Source organism: Quercus lobata, chromosome 4, assembly GCF_001633185.2.
Source record: "Quercus lobata isolate SW786 chromosome 4, ValleyOak3.0 Primary Assembly, whole genome shotgun sequence".
In the NCBI taxonomy this organism is placed as follows: domain Eukaryota; kingdom Viridiplantae; phylum Streptophyta; class Magnoliopsida; order Fagales; family Fagaceae; genus Quercus; species Quercus lobata.
Window position 1 is genome coordinate 19,551,476 of NC_044907.1, and position 25,685 is coordinate 19,577,160.

Here is a 25,685-nt window from a genome sequence, read left to right on the forward strand (position 1 = left end):
TCTTGGCCAAGGCTCTTAATTTTTTTTGGATAAGTAATGCTAGACAATATACCTTTTTTCTAGTTAATATATGCATTTACTATATTGTCACATGTCAATGAACTAATACTTCAACAAACTTCTTGGCCAAGACTCCTAATTTTTTTTTTGGATAAGTAATGCTAGACAATATACCTTTTTTTTAGTTAATATATGAATTTACTATATTGTCACATGTCAAAGAAATAATACTTCGACAAACTTTATTCGATGTAAATGAACTAATACAAATCGTTCTTACAAGTCATTTATAAGTGAATTTACTTCTTTTTTTAGCTAAACGATAAAGTGAATTAACTTCTATCTCAAGTAGAATGCCCATGCCTTATTATTTAGTAGCCAAAGACCCATATACCATATAACACATATTAAGGGGCAAAAGAAGCCTTAAAAAGCAAACCAATAATCATGCCTTAAGACTGGCAGTAGATACATACGTACATACTACATAGCATATGAACACTTGTATATATGCCTTGAGACCCATTATATTGCATGCTTACATTCCTCTTCTTTATTTTCTCAGCAACTAAAGTGTCGATGACATTGAAACTAGAGTTTGAATGAACCAGTTACAGAGTTCAACTAACATATAACAGTACCAGCTAAATCAAAAAGTAGTTGTTACACATACAAGAAAATAAACAATGAATTAAATAAAAAATACATACAACAAGAAAATTAACTACCATGGTTTTCTCTTAGAAGTAATGACATCATATTTACATAAGCAAGTTGCTAAAACTACACATTTATGTTGCCTTAACTTTCCTTGTGTCCATTTTTGTGCGATACAGGGATTACCTACGCAGAAGATTTAGGTAGTTTGTATTGTTTCTTGAGGAACTGAGAGGCCTCCGAATCACTTCTGTGACATAATATTCTCAATAGAGTCTTTGAATCTGCTCCTAATCTGCTTCTGCCATCCTGCATTTGCAGGCCGCTGGTAGATTTCAAGTCCTCAATCAATTCTCGAGTCTGCAAACAATTAAGAAGTTATATAACATGCTTTTGGGATGGACTCTCAGGAAGAATCAATGCAGAATAGCCAACTTCAGCTAATAAACAAAACAATACTAGCACAATGAAAAATAGAAGATATCTAAGCAAAAAATAAATATTAGTGAATTAATGGCGATACACCAATTTCAATGAAAATTTTCCCTGGTGCAATTGATAACCTAACTGATGGCGAAATAAGACAAGGAGAATGTTAGTCAGATGTGGCTAACTGTCCCAAATCAAACCAAGTCAAGCCAAAGGGAAAATTGGGGCTCACCTCTTACAAATGTCACATAGTGTGCTAACACATTAACATGAACTTTTTTTATTTTTTATTTTTTTAGGCAAGCAGTCACAAGACTTACAAATGTTGCTAGCAGTGTTAGGACAATAAAACAAAAAGGTCGAGTTGTAGGACAATGACATCATAAATTTTGTATAAGCTAAGTAACTCAAATGCCTTCCAGCTGTCTGTTACCTTTTTTTTTTTTTTTTTTTTTAAGTAATGAATAAAAATAAAAGGCAGAACTAACCTCATGGCCATGCAACTTTATTACATGCCGAACACGTGCCACCTGATTTTCTACCACTCCTCGAGGAAGCCCATCTCCCCCAGAAATGAAAAATTCCTATTAAAAAAAGGCCACATTGATGTAATATAATATTAGTTTTTGTCTTATAAGAAGTACTTGAAATTGTTCATATTACACAACCAAAGTTGAAAAACTTCCCAAGTAAAGCAATAAAATGTAAAAAGGGGAATGAGTTTATAAAGCTTTCTTAAAATTGGAAATTTCTCTTCCAGGGCTGTTCTGCTAAAAACTACTAAGCTGCCTCTTTGTCACAAGAAAGAGATGCACAAATGAGTGTCCAAAAGAATTGCAGGCTTGTTGTATTTAGAAATCAATTTTTTGGTTCAGGCAATCCACAGTGCATTTTCACATTCTTGTTCAGTTAACACTCAAAAGAGTCACAAACACCTTTAAGACTTCCAAATCTTCTTCTAATAGTTTTGCATCGCCTGGGGAGAAAACTCGTGATGGACCTCCATCTAATATAACACGAAGAAAGCCATCCTGGAAAAGGACACCAGTTTCAGTCATAAGCATTAATAGTATTTGTGACATATTTGTTTAAAATAGCACAGGTAAGGCAAATACAAGTGACGCTTGAAGCAGACTTGTCACAATGCGATCCCTGAGAGCCTCCACAATTATATCACAGAGTTGACTAAGTTCCTGCAGCAGTTGACAGTGACAAGCAACTGATCTCAATATCAGTCATTACAAATTTTAACCAATATTCATTGACAAGGTCACTTAAAATTCTTATTAATTGGTCTTGTATCTTGCATCGACAAAGTCACCATAAGATTACATTGAAGAGTCAAGTTTTATCAATAGCTATATCTGAATCTATTTACAAAATTTTCTTAAACAAAATAGAAGAATCTGGCACACTTATTGCAGAGAGAAAATGTCTGTATATAATGTGAGTTCCCTATAACTAGAAAAAATTTAGTTGTAGCCTTACTAAACCCCAGCGCATGGTACAGCGGGTATTTTGCCCTAATGCAACCCTCATGAAATTTAGAGTCCACATGTGCATTCAAAATCTTATGCAACACTGTTTGCTGAGGTGATCTAAAAATTAAGTCTGTCAAAATCATATAGATGGAGCAGTTTCATATGAAACTTACCATGCAAGGAATAAAACAAAAGACTTCAAATTCTTAATTACTCTATTCCAATTAAGCAGCATTAAAATATCAAACAAATTTAAAAAGTAGTTTCATGAGGGGAAAAATCTTACCACATCAAGTGGTTCAATTAGAGCTTCCAACCTGGAGAGACTAACACTGGGTTTATACAAGTTATCGATGAACTGATCCCTTAAATCCCAGAAGATTATTTTAGTTCCTGGAACATGCAAAGAATAAATTTTTCACTGACCAACTTTGTTTATCAAGGAAATAGACAAGGGAAAATGCATATTTTTCTTACCAGTAAATTCACAAATCCGGTCAATAGCAGCATTTATATCTTTTCTACTCCCATCAAATGTGTCCTTCTGAGTGAAACTTTTAGATTTCTCGATAATGGATTTCTCTAGACAAAAGATTTAGCATAATAAGCACTAACAAAAAGATTTAAAATATTGGCATTATCCTGCTCTTATTAAAGAAGATACTATCAAGTAGAACCAATGAGTGATTGTGCAAGCAAAAGTTAAATGTTTAACCCCATGGTTTATTACAGTGGCTGGAATCAAGTTTCACGAGGTGGAGGCCACTGGTAAGCAAAGGTTGTACCGGGGACCATGCTTTATCAAATTATAATTATCATTAAATGTTTACAAATAACACTTGAAGAGATACAATGCACATCAGCTATTGTAAAGGGGCAGGTAAGTGGATCTCTCTCCCAAAGGAACAGCATAAATCATGGATCACATTATTTGAGAATCCTTTGTTTTGAAAGCCAAAAAAAAAAAAATGCTTTCCACTTAAAAGGGCCCAATGTAGTGGAGGCTGAGGTCATATATTGCTTTATAACTATTTTTTTTAAAAAAGTCACTTGTCAAGTTGATTGTACAAATTATTCATACTATATGTATGAACCTCTCATAGAAACTCTTTAACATTAACTAGTCATGAACCTCTCATAGAAACTCTTAACATTAACTAGTCAAGATATTTTTCATTGTGTTTCTTTTTTCTTTTCTTCCCCCCTCTTGTTAGCTTTAGGTTTCGTTTGGTTGAAGGGGTGGAAATGTGGGTGGTTAGAAGAGATTTTAGATTTCCCTCATGGTGTTTGGTTGGAGGTGCAAAAGTGGAGGGATTGAAAACTCATATGTTTGTTTGAGGAGAAACGTGAGAAGATAGATAAGCTACTTTGAATGAATTTATTACTATGCCCCAATTACATAGTATATAAGAAATAATTGGACACATTGTAAAAGTGACACATTACAACTATTACTTTATTTTATTAAATTGGTTAGAATAAAATATTAAAAAATAAAGAAAAAAAAATCCCAAATGAATTGTGGCTAACGTTGGTATGTAAAGTTTGGATAAAGATGAAAAAAAGGGGGTAAAGTTCGAATAGGAGTAGGAAAAAACGCTGGAACTTAAAAAAATAATAATAATAATAAAAAACAGTTGGAAATCAAAAACAAAAAACAAAACAAAACAGAAAGGGCTGGAACTCAATGTCAAAATGGGGGCAAAATTGTCCATAGAATATAACCCCTCTTTTCCCTCCAATTTTCTCCCCGATTTGGGGACATTGTGTTTTAGTGGGCCCAGGGATAAAATTTCCAGGCCCTACCATTCTCTACAGCGCCCCCCCCCCCCCCTCTCTTTTCCCCTCCAGACCTAACACCCCTCCCCCATTTTTTCTATCCCCTAGTCTTCACCACAATCAAACGGACTCTTAGAGAAAAAGATATAGGGCTCATTATTTGATATAATGACAAGAGCTTTGGTTTGCGAAGCACAAAAGTGCAGGTTTGAGCCTTCAAGGTAACTGGGAAATGTGCTGAAAGGTAAGGCCATGTCCAAGCCATGGTTCCCAGGACTCCCCTTTTGTTTTACTGACACTTTTGAGAGAGAATAATATCCTGTAAGGAGTCATTTTGCTCATATAACTTACATCAAAGAATCCATTCATTAAAAAAATTATGTAGTCACATAAAGAACACACGCACACATGCACAATAACAGATTGATTTGTTAAGTCACATACTGATAAACTTTTCACGGGGCATTTTCTTTGTCCACCTCTCCCAAATGCTATCCTCCAACTTATTCAGTTGACTAATTGCATACTGTTAATAGCACCAAAACCTTTATCAAAATGTAATATAATAAAGAAATCAATGAGCAATTTTCTGCAAGTAAAAGACAAGGAATTAGAAAAACAAAAAGAAGTTTAAAATATGATGCAATAGTGGTAGTAAATGATTATTAGAGCGACAATACTATTATATAGAAATCAAGGATCTGACAAGTGTTTCATCTTTTATTTGACAAGATTTTTTGTCTCATGAATTGTTTCCACAACTAAGTTTGGTTGGTGAAAAGGCAACAAATATTCCAGCATGGTGCTTCCAAAGAATATTCGATACTAATTTGGACAATAAGAAAGACACCAAACAAAGAAAAAAACATGAAAGTTTTTCTTGAAGTAACTTTCATGTTACTCTTTTATAAATATTTTTTATTTTGCAAATGATGAGATTGACCTTGCAGATATCTCTTCCCTGTGGATGAGCCATATTTTTATGATGAATAAATTAACCAGTCATGGACTTTGTTAAGGTAAATCTAGGAAAAATTACTTAAAAGTCTTCAAACCCCAGGACAGATCTAAACTTCCTTACTATTAAAAATAAAAAAAGGTCATACCCAATGCACAAAGCTTTCTCACTATTACCTACCAAAAAAAAAAAGCTTCCTCACTATTAGTTCATCAATATTCAGAAAGATCATTCCATCAAATACCAAATTGGAGATTTATTCCAAATCAGACATCTCATAATTTAAAGATGTTTTCTATAGGAAAACCACTTAACTTTTACCAAAAAGTAATTTTTGAATTAGCTCAATTGCTCTTCTGTAAGTGTATACATGAATTGATAGTGTCTAGACCATTATTTAGTTAAGACAGTCCATTCAAAATTAAAAACAAAAGAAAAAACCAACAAGGAAACCATGACATTGCTAAAAACTTAGGGATAGTTAACATCAAAAGGAATCACGTATTAACTTTTTTTGGGTGAAGTAATTTTTTTCTTTTTTTTCTTTTTTGGGGGGTGGGGGGGTGGGGGAGGTGGTTTTTGAACCCTGAACACCAAAGCATCACAGCATGCCAGTAGCACTGGGCTATCAGGTCGAATGCCATGTATAAACATAAATAATGCAAAAAGAGAAAACTTTCAAATTCATTTTGAAAAAAAGAACAGGACTAATATAAGAAAGTGAAATTGGAACCCATGAACTCCAAATCCAGAATGGACTATACCAACATTAGAATAAACAATCATTACATTCAGCAAAAGAGAGGAGGCGGGAGGAAATTGCACTCCCAGAAATAATTATCTAGATATTGTTCATTAGAGAGCAGAGACCAAGTTAGTATTGAACTTACATATAGAGTGTTTAACTGAACACAGAGGGTTGGTGTCGTCAGGACATTTATTTCAATAGATCTTCTCTCATCTGGCAGCCTAGGGTCAAATAATTCTTTTTTTACAAAAGCCTTTATTCCAACTGCTTCCTTCTTGTATCGTGTAAGGATAGGAACAGGTGGAACTAAGTCATCCTTGCTAGCTACATGATCAAAATCACACTTCAGGGCCAATACATATTAAAAAAAAAGGCAAAACAATTGAAGGAAAATAGTAAGCTAGAAGCAGAACATGCAAGAATGAAAATTTGACCATATGAGAGACTAGAGAGATAAAATAACATATGAAGATATATTTCATCATCATTGTGTAAGGGAGAATGTAAATTTGATATTATGAGAGAGAGAGAGTCATATATGACACAGAATTTGCACAAGCTGATATATGAACAAGTCCCTAAAATAAACAGCAGCAAATAAATTTTGCATCACCAAATAAGAGGATGGGCCTTGGCTCACTAAAATTTGAACCAGGCCTAATATTTTATTTTATTAATGATAATGTGTGTATATGCAAGAAAAAAACCAATGGAAAGAAAATTGCGAGAACTTAAATCTTAACCATGGATCTCTTGAATTTACACAAACCTCAACCACTAATGCTACACTTCAACAAAATCCACTCAAAAAGCCAAGCCAGGCCTCTAGGCCTTATTTTTCCATTAGGACCAGGCCAGGGCTGGCTCTATGATATTTATTCCCTGGTGCTGACCCAACCTGAACCTAACCCAGCCTAGACCATCTTCAGCCTAACATTTACATGCGACATGTGCTTGACACAAGTACAGGAGTATCGAGGATGTATCAAATAGTTCTCCATTATTGAAAAGGAACTTAGAGTCTCAGATGCCATAAAAAAGTATAAGAGAAAAATACAGGAGTATTCATTTGGTACTTTCACTGCCTGATAAACATTAAAAACAAATACAGCTCTATAAAAACTTGATGTAAAAAGCAAAATTTAAGAACTTGAAACTGGGTTTAAGGGGAGGGGGGGGGAGAGAACTTGGAAAAAAAAAAAGTCCACCTCTCTTTGACGCAGTGGAATTACTATGTAAAACATGTTGCCTTGATTCTTTAGAAAAGGAACACTCATTCAAGAATGTATTTTCACACAGATACTCACCCAAGTTGTCAACCACATGATTCGCATACATTTGAAATGCATTGTCAATGCCACGAAACAAGCTATTCATCTCTGTAGACCTCATTGGAACTTTAAGAGCAAAAAATTGATCAACCGTCTGCATCAAAAATATTCATCACAGAAGGAACTACTAACATATCCATAAGTGTATAATAGATTATAGTGCAAAAGTGCATAAAAGACGTAAGCACCAGGTCTCACAAGTATATTTAAAACTGCAAGAATCCAAAACCTCCATCAACAAATTCTTTCATCAAAGTAAAGATACTCTGACCAAGGTAGGGGTTTGGTGGTTGAAAGGGAATGGATACTTTGATGTGTGTACTTTTTATGATGCCTTGTGCTAAGAGTTTCCCTTGGAGAAGTATCTGGTGTGTCAAGGCCCCAAGGAGGGTTTCTTTCTTTGTTTGGACGGTAGCATGGGGGAAGATCCATACATGTAATAATTTCATTAAGAGAGGATACACTTTAGTAGGGTGGTGTTGTATGTGCTGTTGCAGTGGGGAGACCATGGAGCATCTTTTGTTACACTGTAATGTTGCATTCAAGACGTGGAGTATTATTTTTCGCACCATTGGGCTTCCATGGGTGCTACCCAAAACAGTCACTGAGTTGTTGTTTGGATGGTGGAATTGGTTAGGCAAGATCTGGTTCCATTATGTTTGATGCAGACACTAGGGAGGGTGGAGAATATGGAAATTTCAGGAACACATTTGATAGAATTGTTTTCTAGATTGTTGTTTGATTAGTCCCAGATGTGGGGTTTTAGTAATTGTAACTCCATTTCTGAGTTTTTAGAATCATTGTCCTCCTGTAAATAACATCTCGTAATTCATTCTTTAATCTCCTTTATTTACATATCATTCATCAAGTGATATCATTCTAATATCAATCTGCCCTCAAAAAAAGCATTCATGCAATTACAAAACTTGCAGAATAGGAAACCCTTGTACTTCATTGAATGTATCTCAAAAAACGAAAAAAGGTCAGAAAAATGCTGTTATGCAAGGACAGAAACTGTAGTAATTTCAATCACGAAATTTTTTTTTTTTTGATAAGTAATCAGAGAAATGATATAAATGAGGAAAAAGAAAAGTACAAGTAGTTCATGATGATGAACAACAAGAAATAGAAAAACCAAACAACAAAACCAAAGATAAGGAAATCAGAAAGATAAACTAAGGGAAAACATAAACTCTAAAAGAGACGAAGAATCAATAAAGCCCCAACAACGAGCCCACTCAAAAAGACTACGCTGGTATAAAATCTTTAACTCATCCAACGTCTTCTCCATGTTCTCAAAGGAGCGACGGTTTCGTTCCAACCAAACAATCCACATTAAGCACCCTGGAATCAAATTCCAAATATTCGAGTTGTGCTTCCCAAGCCATTGATGCCAGCAAGATAACAAACCCACACCAAAAGCCTGAAGCATGAAGGACCATAAAGAATGTGTAACAGGACAATGAAGCAGAAGATGGTCTACCGACTCCCCATCACCACAACACATACAACACCGATTTACCAAAATGCGATCCCTAATCATGAGATTATCCAAAGTGAGAATCCGATTGTGCGCAGCTGTCCACAAGAAGAAGGCCACTCGCTTAGGAATCTTTGATTTCCACACACCCTTCCAAGGAAACAAAAGGTTTGGATTACCTTGAATAGCTTGGTAATAAGATCGGGTATCAAACTTACCATCCCTTTTGAGCTGCCATCGAAGCGTATCCCTCCTATCCCCCCGAGGAGTACAAGGATGGATAAGGTGAAGAAGAGAGTAAGATGCAGCTAGCTCCCAATCTTCAAAAGCTCTAAAAAACCTTAAGTCCCACACTTTGAAAGTACCTCCTTCCAGAGTCCACAAAACCTCAGAGATGCATGCATCCTTGGCTACTGAACAGACATATAGACATATAGCTCAGGATAGAGGTCTTTTAGGGTATAGTCCCCAATCCACCTATCATGCCAGAAGCGGATACGGGTGCCTTCACCCACTATAAAAGACAAATGCTTAGAAAAACTCTCCCACCCTTCATGAATGCTTCTCCAAAGACCACAACCATGAGTCCTCCTGCACACTTTTGTACACCACCCCCCATGACCCTCACCATATTTTGTGGAGATTACTCTCCGCCAAAGATGGGTAACTTCATGCCCAAACCGCCACAACCATTTACCTAATAAAGCTTGATTAAAAGATGCCACACTTCTTATCCCCAAACCACCCAATTTGACAGGTAATCACGAAATTTATCAACGAAGTGTGTACTTGGGTACCACTTTTTCTGTTTTTAATGAAACTATTTACTTACAAAAACAAAAAAAGGAAATGTATAACTGAAGTGATAATTTCTCCATGATAACTTTCCACATCTATACCCCCCCCCCCAAAAAAAAAAGATTCAAGGGCAAAATTTACTCTATTGCATCTTTTTTTTTTTCTTTTTTTTTTTTTCTTTTTTTGTGGGGATGGGGAGGTATCACAGTGCCTTGATAAGAGTCCAGGAAAAGAAGAAGACATCTGATGACAAAACTATATCCAGTTCATCTTTAGCTTTCAATTAAACATGAACCAACAGACTTTTAGTTATCAACTTTATACAAATCCAACCAAATAGAACAAATTTTGAAAGCACATTTACAAAACAAATTATAAAGGGCATGTAAGAACAAACACAAGCATACCTCCTCTACAATTCGATAAACTTCAACAATTGAACTCCCGTGCCGCTGTTGAGGCGATATTGGGTCCCACCTCTGAAAAAGGATACACAAGAGAGCTACATGGTGGGTGAAATATCTCAACACAGAGAAGATGAAGAAAGAACAAAATGCTTTCAAAAATGGTTAAATGAAGAAAGAACAACATGAGTTATCAACCACACCATGGTTTAGGAATATCTCAGTCTCATCAATTAAGAAGCATAACTAAGAATTTTACATAGATATGTGAAAATAAAAGCAATGATGCATGAAATGAAATTTTAAAATTCAGTAAAACTCATTTAAATTTTCCATATACAAAATTTACATGATTAGATTTAGCGGAACAATGCACTATGCCCCAAAAAGGAAACATCTATAAATATAAACAATATAAAAAATATAAACAATAGCAGAATCTATACTTAGAAAAATGGTAGGGGACAAATTCTGAAGAAAGAAAATGGAATACCAAGCAACATTATGTTCATTCAACTCCAAACAAGTGGCAGGCAAATAAACACCACTTATGCCATGATTTGGAAGCAAAATGAAATAAACTTGAGCAATTACCTCTTGTTGAATAGCTCGCTCAACCCAACCTAAAACTCTTCCAAGCTGCGAATTGACCCAACGCATCACCAATGTTCCAGATATAGATTCAATCTAAATGGAAATAAGAATTTAAAAAAAAAAAAAATTACAAAAATAGCATTAAAAGGAAAACATAAACTATCAAGAGTCAAAATAATATATGGCAAACCAAACTAAGTTTCGTCACATAATTTACGTATTTTTTATACATAAATATAAGTATAACTATCTCAAAATGCAAAATATAGTTAGATTGCTAGGGCTATAACCAAGCCGATCAAGCCAAGCCAAGTATTAAATGTTTGGACTTGGCTTGATCACGAAAGAGTAGTGTTCAAACTCTGCTTGAGCTTGATCAAGCATCAACTACTTGTTCAAACTCAGCTTGAAAATATTTGACACAAGCTCGAGTTTAACTCAACTTGGCTTGCTATCTCAACACAACAAAAAATAAGACCTCAGTTCCAAAACTTTGAGATTGACTAAGGAACCTCAACAGACTAATCAGGGTATTTGTAAAGGATCCATTCATAACAAAATGACTAAGTTTTACATTGGCCTTTGACTTATTGCAACTCTCCTCTCTTCGGGCTTAGAACCAACTGTGAATAAAATATGACTCTAATCATTAACAGAGGCAGAGTTGGCTTGGTATTTCAAAAACACCACCCCCCCCCCCCTTCACTCACAACATATATATATATGGGATAATTACATATAATCCACCTGTGATTTGGGCGAAAATCACTTTGCCTATCCATGGTTTGAAAAGTATCACTCAACCCACCTGTGGTATGTTTCCTTTAATCTCCGTAACCCACCTCAAGCCCAGCCATTACAAAAACACCTCTTAACCCCAAAACACAACATAACACGAATCAAAACACCCAAAACTCAAAAACTTTTCAAGAGAGAGACCTGTGGTGAGATCAACGTGTTCTTCGAAAGATCAATAACAGATAAAAAGTTCATCATATTTATTAACTTACTTGGAATACTTATTGCATACAAGGAATAAAATAATTTACAAATTGAAGAAAAGAAAACGCATTGCTTATAATGAGAAACAATAGCTAAGTCTGGCAAGCATCCTCTTCTCATCTTCATCAACTACTGTAAAAATATCTAGCAGTGACCCTGATGTACTTGGAACAGGGTTCAGATGTTTGAGAGTGATTGGGAATATGTTTGAGAGTGATTGGGAATTAAGACTGTTAGTTGAAGCAACTGGAAGTAAAATTAATAAAAAAAAAAGAAGAAACAAGATGATATTTTGGGAGAAATCCAATTAGTAGAGGAAAAGGAAAGAATTGACTATTGTGGGTATATAATTTTAACATGATTTTTTTTGGGGGGAACAATTTTGGAGGAATAGATGAAAGCCATGAGTAGAAAGAATAAAGAAACTTAACAACAGAAGCAAAGAGATAGATAAGAGAGTAAATTACTTGAACTAGGTTTGTTCATGGCATGGGTTGCACCTCTTCACAAAATTGAGTTTTTTTGGGCTTTTCTCAAGTCCAAATGAAGCCCTATTAGCAAGCCTATTTGAAGCTCAAGGTTGGATTGTTTACTCTTGAGCCTAGTGTTCAGGAGGTTATTCAAAAAAGAATAATTTGTTAACTCAGCTTATTTAAGAAACAAGCCTTACAGTATGGCTAGATTTCAGTTTGTTTCCAAATAAACAAGCGTTCTACCAAAGCCCAATCCAAGCTGTTGTTCATTTATAGCCCTATGTAACACTGCATATTATAAAGTGCTACGAGAAGTATGAAAACCATTCATGATCCTTGCTCAACATTTTCTATATGGTGGAGAATTTTTGTTCACGGAGAAAGCATGAGGGAGGTAACCATCCTCATCTATGCCCCAAAATTAAAATGTGGACAAGCAATATCAGAATGACCACCCTCGCTGAAAATTGCAAGCCTTTCTTGCAACATAATAACCATTCCAAGATTCACCATAACAAGGAGGTCAGAATAATTTGATAAAACAAGAGGGAGGTGTCTGTAGTTTCACTTAATGCAAAGGAAAGCCATGGCTATTTTCCTCATAATGTCTATGTATTGTCCCATTTATAAAGTGCATTGCAAAGTGAATTAAGCAAGCAACTCAAATATTAATCACAGACTTTTCATTCCTTATGTCTTTTGTGATTCAAATGTAGTCATCACTCATTAGACAATTAAATTCCAAATCACATGACTCATTATGTTCGAGGGTTTTAGAACACCTGAATATTTAATAAATTGGTGTCATTTTGTGCACTTCAAATGTACATCCTAATAAGCAGTGTTTCATCATTTATCATTGCTTGATGTAGCTAAACTCTCTCACCAGTACAATAGATAGAAAAATAAGAATCTTCAAGATCCGCCTATCTTACCTCATATGGAATTAGTTTCTTGCAGTAGACCCCTCCAGTCTCCTCTTCACATGAAGACATTATAAGACCCAGTATATACTGCTCAAGGCTATCAGCTGCTGGAAATACAGATACAACATCCTCGGTCAAATGTTCAGCCCCATCGAGAAAAGGTTTCTGAAAATAAGAGATATGATTAACTTAACAAAAAAAAAAAAAAAAAAAAAAAAAAAAAGATATGATTAAGACTATCTCATGTACAGAAGATGAGAAGATTTACTTATAAAAACAAAGTAAACATAAGCTTACCAACTTGTTCCCATACAATTTATGAACAAGTGATGCTGAAACAACAGCTGCTTGTGGATGCCTTTGAGAAAGAATTGGCATGAACATGGTTGAATCCTTTTTCAGAAGTTTCTTGGTTTCATCGGCAAGCAATGCCAAAGGATGTCCATGCATTGGGTCTGCTTTTTCAACAGCATGCAGTAACTGTACCAAGAACAGAAAAATATTTGAAAATGAAAAATGAACCTTCAACAGAGACTGCAGGGGGAAACTCGCATATTAGAGAATGGACCACAAAGAGGTAATGATATGTATATACATAGAATTATTTATCATGAGAGCCAGATTATGGAGTGACTGCCTAGCTGGATCTCACATTGAAACTGGCTGTTTGGCTCTCATGAGCCTCCTCACAAATCTGTGCGACTGGTAGGATAGTCGCTAAGGGACGTAGATATTTCAAATAATTCTCTTTCACTAATTAATTCACGAAAGAGAGAGCTAGGAAGGCATTAAAAAACAATACTAACATAAAAAATTATTATTTTTTGATAGATAATAAGAGTTTTATTGATGAAAAAGAACAATGTGTTTACAATTGTAAACACACTGCCCTTGAAACAGATACAGTCAAATCATAAGGAAAGACTAATAGAGTTAAGGAAATCAGACAAAGCACTACAATGTGTAAGCCCCCAAATACGAGACCACTCAAACAAAGTCCTAGCAAGCAAGGTCTTCAACTTATCTATAGGACTCTCAACGTCCTCAAAAGTTCGGGCATTGCGTTCCTTCCATACTAACCACATAAGGCAAGCTGGTACCAAATTCCAAACCTTTGAAGAGTAAGTTTCCAACCAATTCCTCCAAGCAAAAAGAAGAGAAACAATAGTGTCTGGCATCACCCACTGAACCCCAAACATACTAAGGACCTCACTCCACAAAGCAAATGCAAACTTACAATGGATCAAAAGGTGATCCACAGTCTCCTCATCACACCTACATAAACAACACCAGTTGACAAGGGGCAAGGTCTTCTTAACCAGGTTATCAATTGTGAGAATCCCACCCTTAGCAGCAGTCCATAAAAAGAAAAAAACCATTTTAGGTACCTTTACACACCAAATGCTCTGCCAAGGGAAAGAAACAAAAGGGGCTTTCAATAAAGCAATATAAAAGGATCGCACATCAAAAACACCATTACAATTCAATTGCCAGATCAAGATGTCCTCCCCCTCCCCACTAGGAATCTTGGCAGAAACATGCCCATAGAAAGAATAAAACCTCTTCAACTCCCCTTCATTAAAATTACGTCGAAAACGGAAGTTCCAACTCCTACCTCCCCCGTTTGGTGCAAAGATTAACATGTCAGAAATCAGAGCTTCCTTAACCACAGCACATGCAAACAATTCTGGGTATAATTCCTTCAAAGGAGTAGGACCGCTCCAAGGGTCGTGCCAAAACCGAATACAATTGCCCTCTCCCGCTTCATACACCACATGACTAAAAAAATTGCCTGCACCTTTCCTAATATTCTTCCATAACCCACAACCATGAGTCCCTCTCACAACTCTAGTGCACCAACCTCCACTATCCTCTCCATATTTGGTGGCTATTAACTGACGCCATAAATGAGTAACTTCCTTCCCAAATCGCCAAAGCCATTTCCCAAGTAGAGCTTGATTAAAAAGCCCAATCTTCGAATCCCCAAACCCCCTATATCCACCAGCCAAACAACCTTATCCCAAGCAACAAGCGGATATTTGAAAACACATCAGAACTCCCCCACAGGAAATTTCTCTGAATCCTCTCTAGTCTATTTGCTATGTGTTGCGGAATTGTAAACAATGATAGATAATAAGTTAGGAGACTCGACAAAGTACTCTTCAATAAAGTAAGCCTACCTCCTTTTGACAAATACAACCTCTTCCAACCAACAAGCTTTTTCTCCACCCTCTCCAAAATAGGATTCCAGATCGAAGCATCCTTAAAATGAGCCCCAAGAGGCATTCCCAAATAAGACATAGGCAGACGCCCAACCTTACAACATAGAATGTGAGCCAAAGCACCCAAATTCCCAACCTCACTAACTGGCACAATTTCACTCTTGCCAACATTTACTTTAAGCCTGTAATAGCTTCAAAAAAGATCAACACCATCCTTATATATAATAATTGTTCCCTTGATGCGTCACAGAAAATAATGATATCATCAGCAAACAATAGATGAGAGATATGCAAACCTCCTCTTGCATTGAGGCTTGCCTGAAACCCCCTAAGAAAGTCACCCTCTTCTGTCCTCCTCAATAACCTGCTCAACACTTCCATCACCAACAGGAACAAAAGAGGAGATAAAGGATCTCCTTGACGAAGACCACGAGAGCTACCAAAAAAGCCAGCCGGGGACCCATTAATAAGCACTAAGAAACGAACTGAAGTGATACAAGCCTTCATCCACCTCCCCCATTTCTCCCCAAAACCCATCCTCTCCATTAAGTAAAACAAAGCATTCCAATTTACATGATCATAAGCCTTCTCTATATCCAACTTAATGATCACACCCGGAACACCACTCTTCAATCTACTATCCAAACATTCATTTGCTATAAGAACAGAATCCAGAATCTGTCTTCCCCCTACAAATGCATTCTGAGAGTTGGATATAAGTTTGTCCAAAACTCTTCGAAGCCTAGAAGCCAACACTTTAGACAGAAGTTTGTACAAACTTCCCACAAGGCTAATGGGCCGAAAATCTTTAATATTGACAGCTTTAAACTTCTTAGGTATCAAACAAAGAAAAGTAGCATTCAAAGATTTTTCAAAGATGCATTGGCTATGAAAGTCTGCAAAAAAAGCCATAACATCCTCTTCTATCACACCCCAACACTTTTGGAAGAAAGCTATGGTAAAGCCATCAGGACCAGGAGCCTTATCACCCTCGGCCTCCTGAAGAGCAGCAATGATCTCCTCCCTATCAAACTCCCTTTCAAGAGAAAGCCTATCAAACTCATCCAAGCTAGCAAAATCCAACCCATCAACAGTGGGTCTCCAATCCTCAGGTTCCTGATAAAGACTCTTATAAAACCCCACCACCTAATCCTCAATATCTGATTCATCTTCATACATAATGCCATCAACCTCCACATCCCTCATGGTATTGGCTCGTCTATGTGAATTAGCAAGCTTGTGGAAAAACCTAGTGTTATTGTCCCCCTCCTTTAAGAACAAAGCCCTTGATTTCTGCCTCCAAGAAATCTCCTCCAAAGAAGCTAAAGATTCGATCTCCACCTTAATCTCAATTTTTCTTGCTTTATCTGCCATAGTCAGCACTTGCATTCCTTCTCTCAAATCCAGATTCAACAGCTTAGACAACAAACATTTTTTTCTAAAATGCACATCCCCAAAAATATTTTTATTCCAATGCTTCAAGTCTTTTTTAAGAGTCTTGAATTTACAGGCAAGAACGTAACTAGGGGATCCCACAAAATGATAACTGTTCCACCAGCCCCTAACTCGATCCACAAAACCCTCCACTTTTAGCCACATGTTCTCAAATTTAAAGGGACTTTTCCCCCTCGCCAAGCCTCTTGCCTCCACTAGAATAGGACAATGATCGGAAACCACCCGAGGAAAAGGCCTTTGAATTACATCCAAGAAGTGTTCCTCCCAATAAGTTGAAACCAAAACTCTATCTATGCGAGACATAGCAGGGTTCGCTGAATCTCTAAACCGCGTATACTCACCCCCAACCAAAGGAAGATCAACCAAAAAATTCCTCTCAATATAGTCCGAAAAATTGAACGTGGCTGGACTAAACGAATTACACCCAAGACGCTCTGCCGGATATCTAATAATATTGAAATCACCCAAAACACACCACGCTGAACTCCACCTCACTCTCACACTATCAAGTTCTGCCCAAAAAGCATCCCTCAAACCGGCATCATTTGGGCCATAAACTCCCGTGCAAATCCAAACAAGACCATCTGCCACCCCTTTCAACAAGACCGAAACAGAAAAGCTACCCACCACACAATCAATTTTTTCATACACCCTTGTGTCCCAGACCACAAGAATACCTCCGGCTGTGTGAATGGCATCTAAAGCCACCCAGTCCACAAAAGAGCTGCCCCAAAGACTTTTCACAGCAGCAGAATTAGTACAGTCCAGTTTGGTTTCCTGAAAACACACAACCTCACAATTCCATTCTTTTAGTAAGTTCTTCACAGTATCCCTCTTATGAGGATTGTTAAATCCTCTCACATTCCAAGATAGAAGTATCAGAATCATGGACAACCATCAGAGCCCAACCCACTGAATTTCACAATCTCCCTGTTTCGTTTACCAGCTTGACCATCATAATTAACTGTAGAAATTAAATTCCGTAATTCCCTCATACCTTTTGTAGAGGAAGAAGCAGTGCGACGAAGACTGCCTGCCTCAGCTTGTTTCTCCCATACTTTCTCAAGTCGTTGAAAAAATTCAACACACTGCCTCTCACAGGAATCTATAGGGAAGCCCACCCACTTACCGAAGCCCTTGACCTTCTTACTTACCCAAGCCGAAGGTTCCAAATCATCCTCCACAGAGATGTCAACTGGGACAACTTCCTCAATCATTAACGCTAAACCCCCATTAGGATCCCATTGAGCCAACGGTACATATTCCATCAACTGTAGCTCCTCCTCATCCCTATTCGACTCCGTGGGATTGACTCAATTCAACACCAGCGTCTCTTCATCAAAAGAATCTGAAACCATCTCAGAAATAGGAGAAAACCTGTTATGTTCTAGTAAAGGCTGATGGCAAGACACCTCAGTCCTCTTTTCTGGTATCGTCAAACACTCCGACACAGCCTCAGTGAATCTGGGGTGATCACCGGAGCTCGAAACAAGCGAAACCTCCACAGCCCCACTTATCGGACCTCCCGTCGCTGGATCGCCGGCAACTGATACACCTGAAGTAGCCCCCACCTCGGCGCCACTACCTAAACAGCCCATTGGAGCAACCACCTTCTGCACTGCCCTATTGGGTTCGTTGGGAATTAATGAAGCCCCTCCCATCTTGCCGGAAACACCCCTCTGAACAAAACCCAACTGCACCACCGTGTCGGAACCTCCATCAGAGGTTGAAAACTCCTCTCCCATCTCGCCGGAACCTAAGTTTGACTTCTCGATGCTGACTGGTAAGCCCGATACCTCACCACGCTCACAGTGTCGTGACAATCCTCGTGATTTCTGCTGGGTTAAGTCACCAAAATGAGCCTCTTGGGCCTGTTTAAAAGAGCCACCATCTGCTTGCTTAACAAGCCCAAGTTCAGTAGATGTTTTATCATTTAAAACAGACTTGGGCTGAACAAAATTGGCCCACTTCACCTCACGTTGACCCCTTCCATCAAGATCCACTGATATGTGTAGAGAAAAATGGGCTCTAGTCCACTTCAAAGTAGACACACATGTTGGCCTTCTAGAAACAAGGTGAGTTGAGATATTTGTTTTTGGGATAAAATCAAATCCCCCAAATCCCTCCTTCTGGTTTAACGTACCAGCTAGTTTAGGAAACTGCTTCTCCAAATCTAAATCACTTCCTAATTTCACGTGACCATTAAAGTCCATCCAAACTTGGTTTCTTGGATTACCGGTAGGTTTTGCAAACCTACCACCGCCGGCAACCACCTCCTTCCCCGGCCTAGAAACAAGTTTACCAAGGAAAAAGTCACATAACTTCCTTTCAAGAAAAGCCCAGCCACCCTTATGAAAACCTTCTGGAACACGCAAGCAACCACGTCGAGCCCCATTGTGATACTCAGAGATTTCCACAAAACAGCCACCCTTATTCAACCTACTAGAGCACTCCAAAATTTTATAATTCTCATGAAACCGTTTGAAAAAATGTTGCTTGCTAAAATCCCAACTGCGTAACTCAACTAAGCATGCAATGATCCAGTCCAATCCTGATCTACCTACCTGGATAGAACCATGGTACCTTCCCCGTCTTTCTGTAATGGAATAAGAATCCATACGTCCTCCATCAAAAGCCAAGAAGAAGGCCTTTGTGTCAATGCGAAAAAAAAAAAGCAAAATTTCCCCTTTCCCCATGTGAAGGTGAAGGCTTGGATTGTGAAGAAGGTGGCGGCTTAGGAGGATTAGGGTTCAGAGGGGGTAAGGATGGTTGGGTCGGCGTGTGGTGTGGTATGTATTGACCAAACTGACTGGGCCAAAAACAAGGTTGTGGGAAAGGGATTTGAGGAGGAGGGAAGAACAAGGGAAGGTTGGGGAAGTTAACAAAAGGTGGATTGGCTTGTGTATGTATTAGGGGTGGAGGTGGAGGAAGTTGTTGTTGACTAGAGGAGTGGTGGGGCAGAGGGGGGAGGGTGGGAGCAATCATGGGGATAGGTCATAAGATTAATACCTATTTTTCTTTTTTCCTTTTTAAGCCCAAATATTGCTCAATTTCCTAGTAGGGGACAAACTTAGGAACAAAGAAAAGCTTTTCAAAATCCTAAGGAATGAAACTTATAATTATAACAAGGACATTGTTGGCAACCACTACCCAATGCATGTCGTACCACAAAGTAAATAATAAATGTCGTATCTCAAATTTGCAATCCACTATTAATAGTCACAGAAATCACATCAGGGATCCTTAATTAAAATATTAAAATAAAAATGCAGCTGAAAGTGACACAAGGCTGGGTGAACCATTGACTCAATGCATGTAATAAGAGATGTAGTGATGTGCAAGAAAATCAACTGAGTATGTATGAGTGTGTCTGTGATCATGCAGACCAAACTAATTGGTGAAGCTAAGGTCATTAAAATCTTTTTAAGACTTTAAATTAGCCTAAACTAGTAGAGCTAGACTTGGGTTCCAAGTTTGACTGCCAAACATGACAGCCACAGAAGTGAGAAAACATGGTTTGGATGTTTGTAAAGCTTTATAATTGCTTTTGCACAATCTCGCCTTTTATTAGAATTATCATCAAGTTAATTATTTATTAAATATGATTTTTTTTTTTTTTTTTTGTGTGTAAAATGGGTGTCAAGTAAATACAATACTTAATGTAAATGAATGCAACAGAAAGGCGGAAACCATAAATCTTTCATGCAAGGTTAAAACTCATCTGTTAAACTAGTTTCTAAGCAAGCCAAGCCAAGCCAAGCCAAGCATAGCTCAAATTTATAATAATTACACTAAGCATATATGATTTGCATCAATTAGAGTTGATCTCAAGTTTCAACAAGCAAGCAAAAACGTTTAACTTACACAGCCACTGAAGGTAGCCAAAATAGCCAACTACTCATTTGAACCCATTTACACTCCAAAGTATAAAACAGAAACAAAAAGTTTGACATGTGTTGGAAAAGTCTTTGGAGTAAATCATAATTTACTCCCTCGTTGTTGGCCCTATGAAAATTTAGTCCACAAACTTTAAAATTTTACATTTTACCCCCTAAAGTTTAGAATGAAATGAAATTGTTAGGGTTCCGTCCAAATTAATAGATTTTGCTTTTTTTGCACAAACAAATTGCCCCCATGTGGCTTGACCCAATCACAAATTAGTCCCACAAGATTTTTTCAATTGTTAAATTTTGACCCCTAAGGTTTGGATTAAAATTTATTTATTAGGGGTACTTTGGACAGAACCCTAATACTTTCATTTTAGTCCAAATCTTAGTGGGTCAACTGTAACGATTGAAAGTCTATGGACAAATTGTGATAGGGCCAAACCAAAAGGAGGTAAATCGTAATTTTCCAAAATACTTCTATAGAGAGTGAGATAGGGTGTAGCATATAAAACTCAAGAAGCCTCCAGCAGTCAAAAATTCCCTTTAAGAAAGCCCAGTTCCTTGACAAATGCAAAGTAGTAACAATAATATTTGAATCTCCAAACAGCAACATCTAGATAATTTGCTACAAACAAGTTGAACACATACCCTGGAAAAAGCATTCTTAATGGATGACAATATATATGATTCTATCTGATCTCGATCTGTGATGGACATAGATTGCATTGCCTACAAGAAAATGAGAAATTAAACTTTCAAACTTTTGCACTACATAAAGCGCTGAGAAGAAAATTAAACATTAGCTCCAGACAGTGGACAGATAGTTTTGTCCATCATCAAGAAACTTTTACTTCAAATAAAAATAAATAAATAAATAAATAAATAAAATCCTTGAGAAGAAAGACTATAGTATGTCTGTGAGTGGGGGACTGGTGTACCAATTCAATATCCAATCCCTATGGAGTGAGCTTGTGGACAACTATAAGATGAGGCTGGCCCAATTTTTCTTGCCGCATTCAGTATGAGGTTGAGGATGGGTCTACAGTGAAGTTTTGGCAGGATTTATGGTGTGGGAGAGGCATCTTCAGATATGTTTTCCAGAGTTATTCCTGATCAGTCAGGATAAGGATGCTTGTGTGACAGATCATATGCAGTTCATCGATGGGTTCTTTGGCATTTGAGCTTCATTAGAACTGTACAAGATTGGGTTTTAGAGTCATTGTCGAACTTCAAGGATATATTTATGGCGTTCCTGTGAGGGGAGGTGGGGAGGATAAGATGTGCTAGAAACCAGCGAAGAGAAAGGGTTTTGAGCTTAGTGGCCATTACCAGGTCTTGACTTGTATTAGAGATCAGTCTTTCACTTGGAAAAGCATATGGAAGACAAAGATCCCTTCTAGAGTTGCTTTCTTTGTATGGACTGCAGCCTTGGGAAAATCTTGATGATTGACATCTTATGGAGGAGTGTTTAGATTTTGGATTGGTGTTATATGTGCACATGTAATGGGGAAACAGTAGACCAACTTTTACTCCAATGCCCCATTGCCACTGAGCTGTGGACTATGGTATTTAGCTTGTTTGGAGTCTATTGGGTGATGGCGAAGATTGTTAGCAAAGGAGATTAGGTGGTCATCGGAATGGTTTTATTGAGATGGCTGCCCCACATTGTTTGATTTGGTTCATTTGGAGGGAATGGAATAACTAGAATTTTGAGGATTCTGAGAGAACTTTGCCGAATCTTAAATTATTTTTCTTTAAAACCTTGTTGGATTGGATGTCAACAGTGCGTAGTTATTCTCTATGTTTGATTTGTGATGTGATAGAGCTTTGTAATTTGCAAGCTTGATTGAATGGTCCCCAATTGTATATACACCCTATATACTTGCATGACTCTATTACTTGCTCTCAAACAAATTCATTAATTAAAAACAAAAATTTTTAAAAAAGAAAAGAAAAGAGGATACACGTACAACTGCAGGTTCTTCCAAAAGAAGCCTCCGAGCAACCATTGCAACTGTAACTATATTCCCCATCATCGCTGGTCTCTGCAAGGAACACGAGAAATACAAGAATTTGAGTTGCAAAACTAGGAAGATGAGACAATAAAAGAAACTGAAGTGCAATACAATTCACCAAAAAAAAGAAAAGAAAAAACAAAGTCCAAGACACTATAACCAAGATATATTGAAGAAACAAAGATTCCAAGCTTACAAAAGTTTCAGAATTAAATGAACTTAACAACAACTAAGCTTCTTTCTAGTTAGAAGGCATATAAAGCAGCGTTTTTTAAAACACAAGTAACTCTGTTGTTATTACAGGGGAAAAAATTATGCCAAAAGGGCATGGGCTGTATATACAGATTTATCCCACACTTACAGCATTAGATATTAAGCACAACAAAGAATCTTTTTCAGTAAAGAAGGCAACCGAAAGCAAAAGATATCTTCCCAAGTTTTTAGTAGAAAGCTCTAAAGTGATTTACATTTGATTATCCCTAAAAAGGACATACTTTGCATGCATGATTTTGTGCATCATACACATAGATCATGTCTTGGATCATTCCCTGTATTTCTGCAATAAGATGAGATGCAGATACCAGAACATAGTGGTAAACACATCATTTAACATAATAAATGCACTGAATGATGTCTTGTAGCACCACAACCCAACAAAAAATATAGGATATGAACATAGACACAAAACAATACTCAGATGCAACAATAAGAGAAGCTACAATAAAACCACACTGTAATTTATTATTGTATGAGCAAAAACAATAGTACAGGGAAAACATATGCTATTTATAATACAGATCAAAACTATTATGTAACACAAACTAGGACCAGCCACATGACATATAAAACTAGATAACCACATATATTGCTACCAAAAGTAAATCACACCTCAGCAAAGTGCAGGTGGTAGTCTCCTAGTTGCTTATCAGCCCATCTCTGGATGGGTGATAAAAAGGATTGTAAGAAAGACAAATCCCGAAAGCCCCCTTGCTCAAATTTGGAATGCAAACTATTCAAGTGTGACCTCTCTTGTGGACCCCGTTGTTCCTTCAATGGTATTTTTGTCAGCTGCTCCATGGCATGTTGCAAGATTCCTTGCTCACTTGTCATAACATACTGAGATCACATGACAAAAACTAATATAAAAAAGGTAATAACAATAATTAAGTTTTGTTTAACAATGACAAAACAAACTAACATACCAACTGTCATGGGCGCATATACATACATACATACATACATATATATATATCTATATCTATAAAGAGAGAGAGAGAGAGAGAGAGAGTCCTTTATGTTCATTAAGTCCAAAATTTCCCGTAAGCATTGATGGAATAAAACAGTCGCAGCATGTGTATAAGAAAATGAGACAAACCACATCTCATCACCAATTTTAAAAATCTTGTGAGACAATAAAGCATTTTCTTTTGTAGAAAAAATATGAAAAGTGATTGAATGGCTGCTTCATTTGGCAATTACAAGTGTTATGCTTATGACTACCATACCTGACGAAATAATACCCATGCATAGCAGGTGCAATGGATGGTCTCCGTGATTCCTAAAACACGCCAGGTTGACTTTAAGAGTTCGAGAATTTCTTCCACTTCCTGAAAAAGTGGATAGAAATAGATGGTCCAGTCAAGCAAATTGTGAAAAGTTCATCTATAATGAATCATCATATTAAATTTACAACAATTCCTTGGATCATCTTTTGAATCTGATTAACATCCCTAAATGAAAATGAGTTTGTTATAAATACAACTATCATTTTTTTAATAAAAAGAAAATTTTATAAGCAAATTCCAACAGAACTCAAAACCAAAACCTAACTGCATAAAGCTGTAACTCAAATATGAAGCCATAAACTAACTCAAAAATATGAAGAAAATCTGAAATTTCAAAAAGATCTGAATGCTTCCATCTTGGTGCTGTCATCACCTGAAAAAATAAAAACTACTAACCTCTGTCAGCTTTCCTTCATCTAACATGTCAAAGACACTGAGAAGCAGTTTCTCATATAGTCTAACATTTAGGTGATAACCATCAGCCCAGTGACATACTTCACCAGTTAAGTCACCGCGAGCCGGCCTCTCAGCAAGTGGAATGGCAATCTCTCTGAGAGATCTCAAGCATTCTGTTCGTTGGAGTTCACCCGTGGAAGATGGAAGAGACTAAAATCAGAAAAGAAAAGGCTATCAAAATCACTAGCAGATAGCAAATGTAAACCAATTTATGCTTCAAAAAGATTTGATAAAGTCACCAAAGTATGGAGCAATACATTACCATCTTAAGTACTGCATAACTAGAAAAGAAACCGAAAAGGCAATTCATATGTTTGTTTCATAGAAACAGCCCAGAATTTTCAGAAAATGCAAAATGATTTCAGCAGTTTTATAAAATCTAAAAAGATAAAGATAAAGATAAATAGCCATTTAAGAAAACCTTCCAGATGTTTAAGAATACAGCAAAGAATTTAAGGAGATACACGAGCAAGATTGTTTATAGACCTACATAGATTGTTTTGGAACAAAACTTGAGCATCATAATTGCAAAGGCATGAACAAGAACAATCGCCGATACACTTGAAATTATGAGTAAAAAGAAATTTAAGAAAAAGGAAAGAAAACTATTCAAACAGATGCCAAGGAGGAAGTAAAATAATAATTATTAAAAAAAATCCCAATGTGCCATTTTGTTTTTCCATCATTAACAATCCAAAATTTTTTTGATAGGTAATGAAATATATTATTAACAAAAAGCCAACCTGAGTACATTGGGCGTGTACTATGGGGGCACATTAACAATCCAAATTTAACAGCTGCATTCTTTTACTGCATTCACATGTCATGGTTACTTAAACCCCCTTTATCAATACAAAAACAGAAAACTTCCTTATTAAATCTAGGAGTTCTTTTGGAGAATTTTAAAATATTTTATATGGACTCTACAAAGTAAACAAGACATTTAAGTAAGGAAATATGGACAAAAAAATCGTATCCGGTAAGAATAGATGGATGAATAGGAGCACCAGGGTTTAAATCCTCCC

At 36.9% G+C, this 25,685-nt stretch overlaps 1 protein-coding gene across 2 annotated transcripts in view; it reads right to left on the reverse strand.

Moving 5' to 3' along the window:
• Positions 1-530: 530 nt before the first annotated feature.
• Positions 531-25,685, reverse strand: part of LOC115984121 (protein unc-13 homolog) — a 31,703-nt gene continuing 6,548 nt past the window's right edge. The window contains exons 10-27 of one of the 2 annotated variants that reach the window (XM_031107034.1): positions 24,601-24,810; positions 24,145-24,246; positions 23,528-23,755; positions 22,595-22,669; positions 21,273-21,353; positions 13,358-13,540; positions 13,070-13,225; positions 10,660-10,752; positions 10,069-10,140; positions 7,360-7,477; positions 6,195-6,376; positions 4,791-4,872; positions 3,045-3,149; positions 2,854-2,960; positions 2,202-2,279; positions 2,022-2,117; positions 1,575-1,670; positions 531-1,017 (exon numbers count right to left, since the gene is read on the reverse strand). In XM_031107034.1, coding sequence (XP_030962894.1) covers positions 844-1,017; positions 1,575-1,670; positions 2,022-2,117; positions 2,202-2,279; positions 2,854-2,960; positions 3,045-3,149; positions 4,791-4,872; positions 6,195-6,376; positions 7,360-7,477; positions 10,069-10,140; positions 10,660-10,752; positions 13,070-13,225; positions 13,358-13,540; positions 21,273-21,353; positions 22,595-22,669; positions 23,528-23,755; positions 24,145-24,246; positions 24,601-24,810 — 2,238 coding nt within the window. In that variant the 3' untranslated portion in view covers positions 531-843. Of the gene's footprint in view, positions 1,018-1,574; positions 1,671-2,021; positions 2,118-2,201; positions 2,280-2,853; positions 2,961-3,044; positions 3,150-4,790; positions 4,873-6,194; positions 6,377-7,359; positions 7,478-10,068; positions 10,141-10,659; positions 10,753-13,069; positions 13,226-13,357; positions 13,541-21,272; positions 21,354-22,594; positions 22,670-23,527; positions 23,756-24,144; positions 24,247-24,600; positions 24,811-25,685 lie in introns of those variants that run through there. The other variant, XR_004090381.1, reaches the window with a different exon arrangement.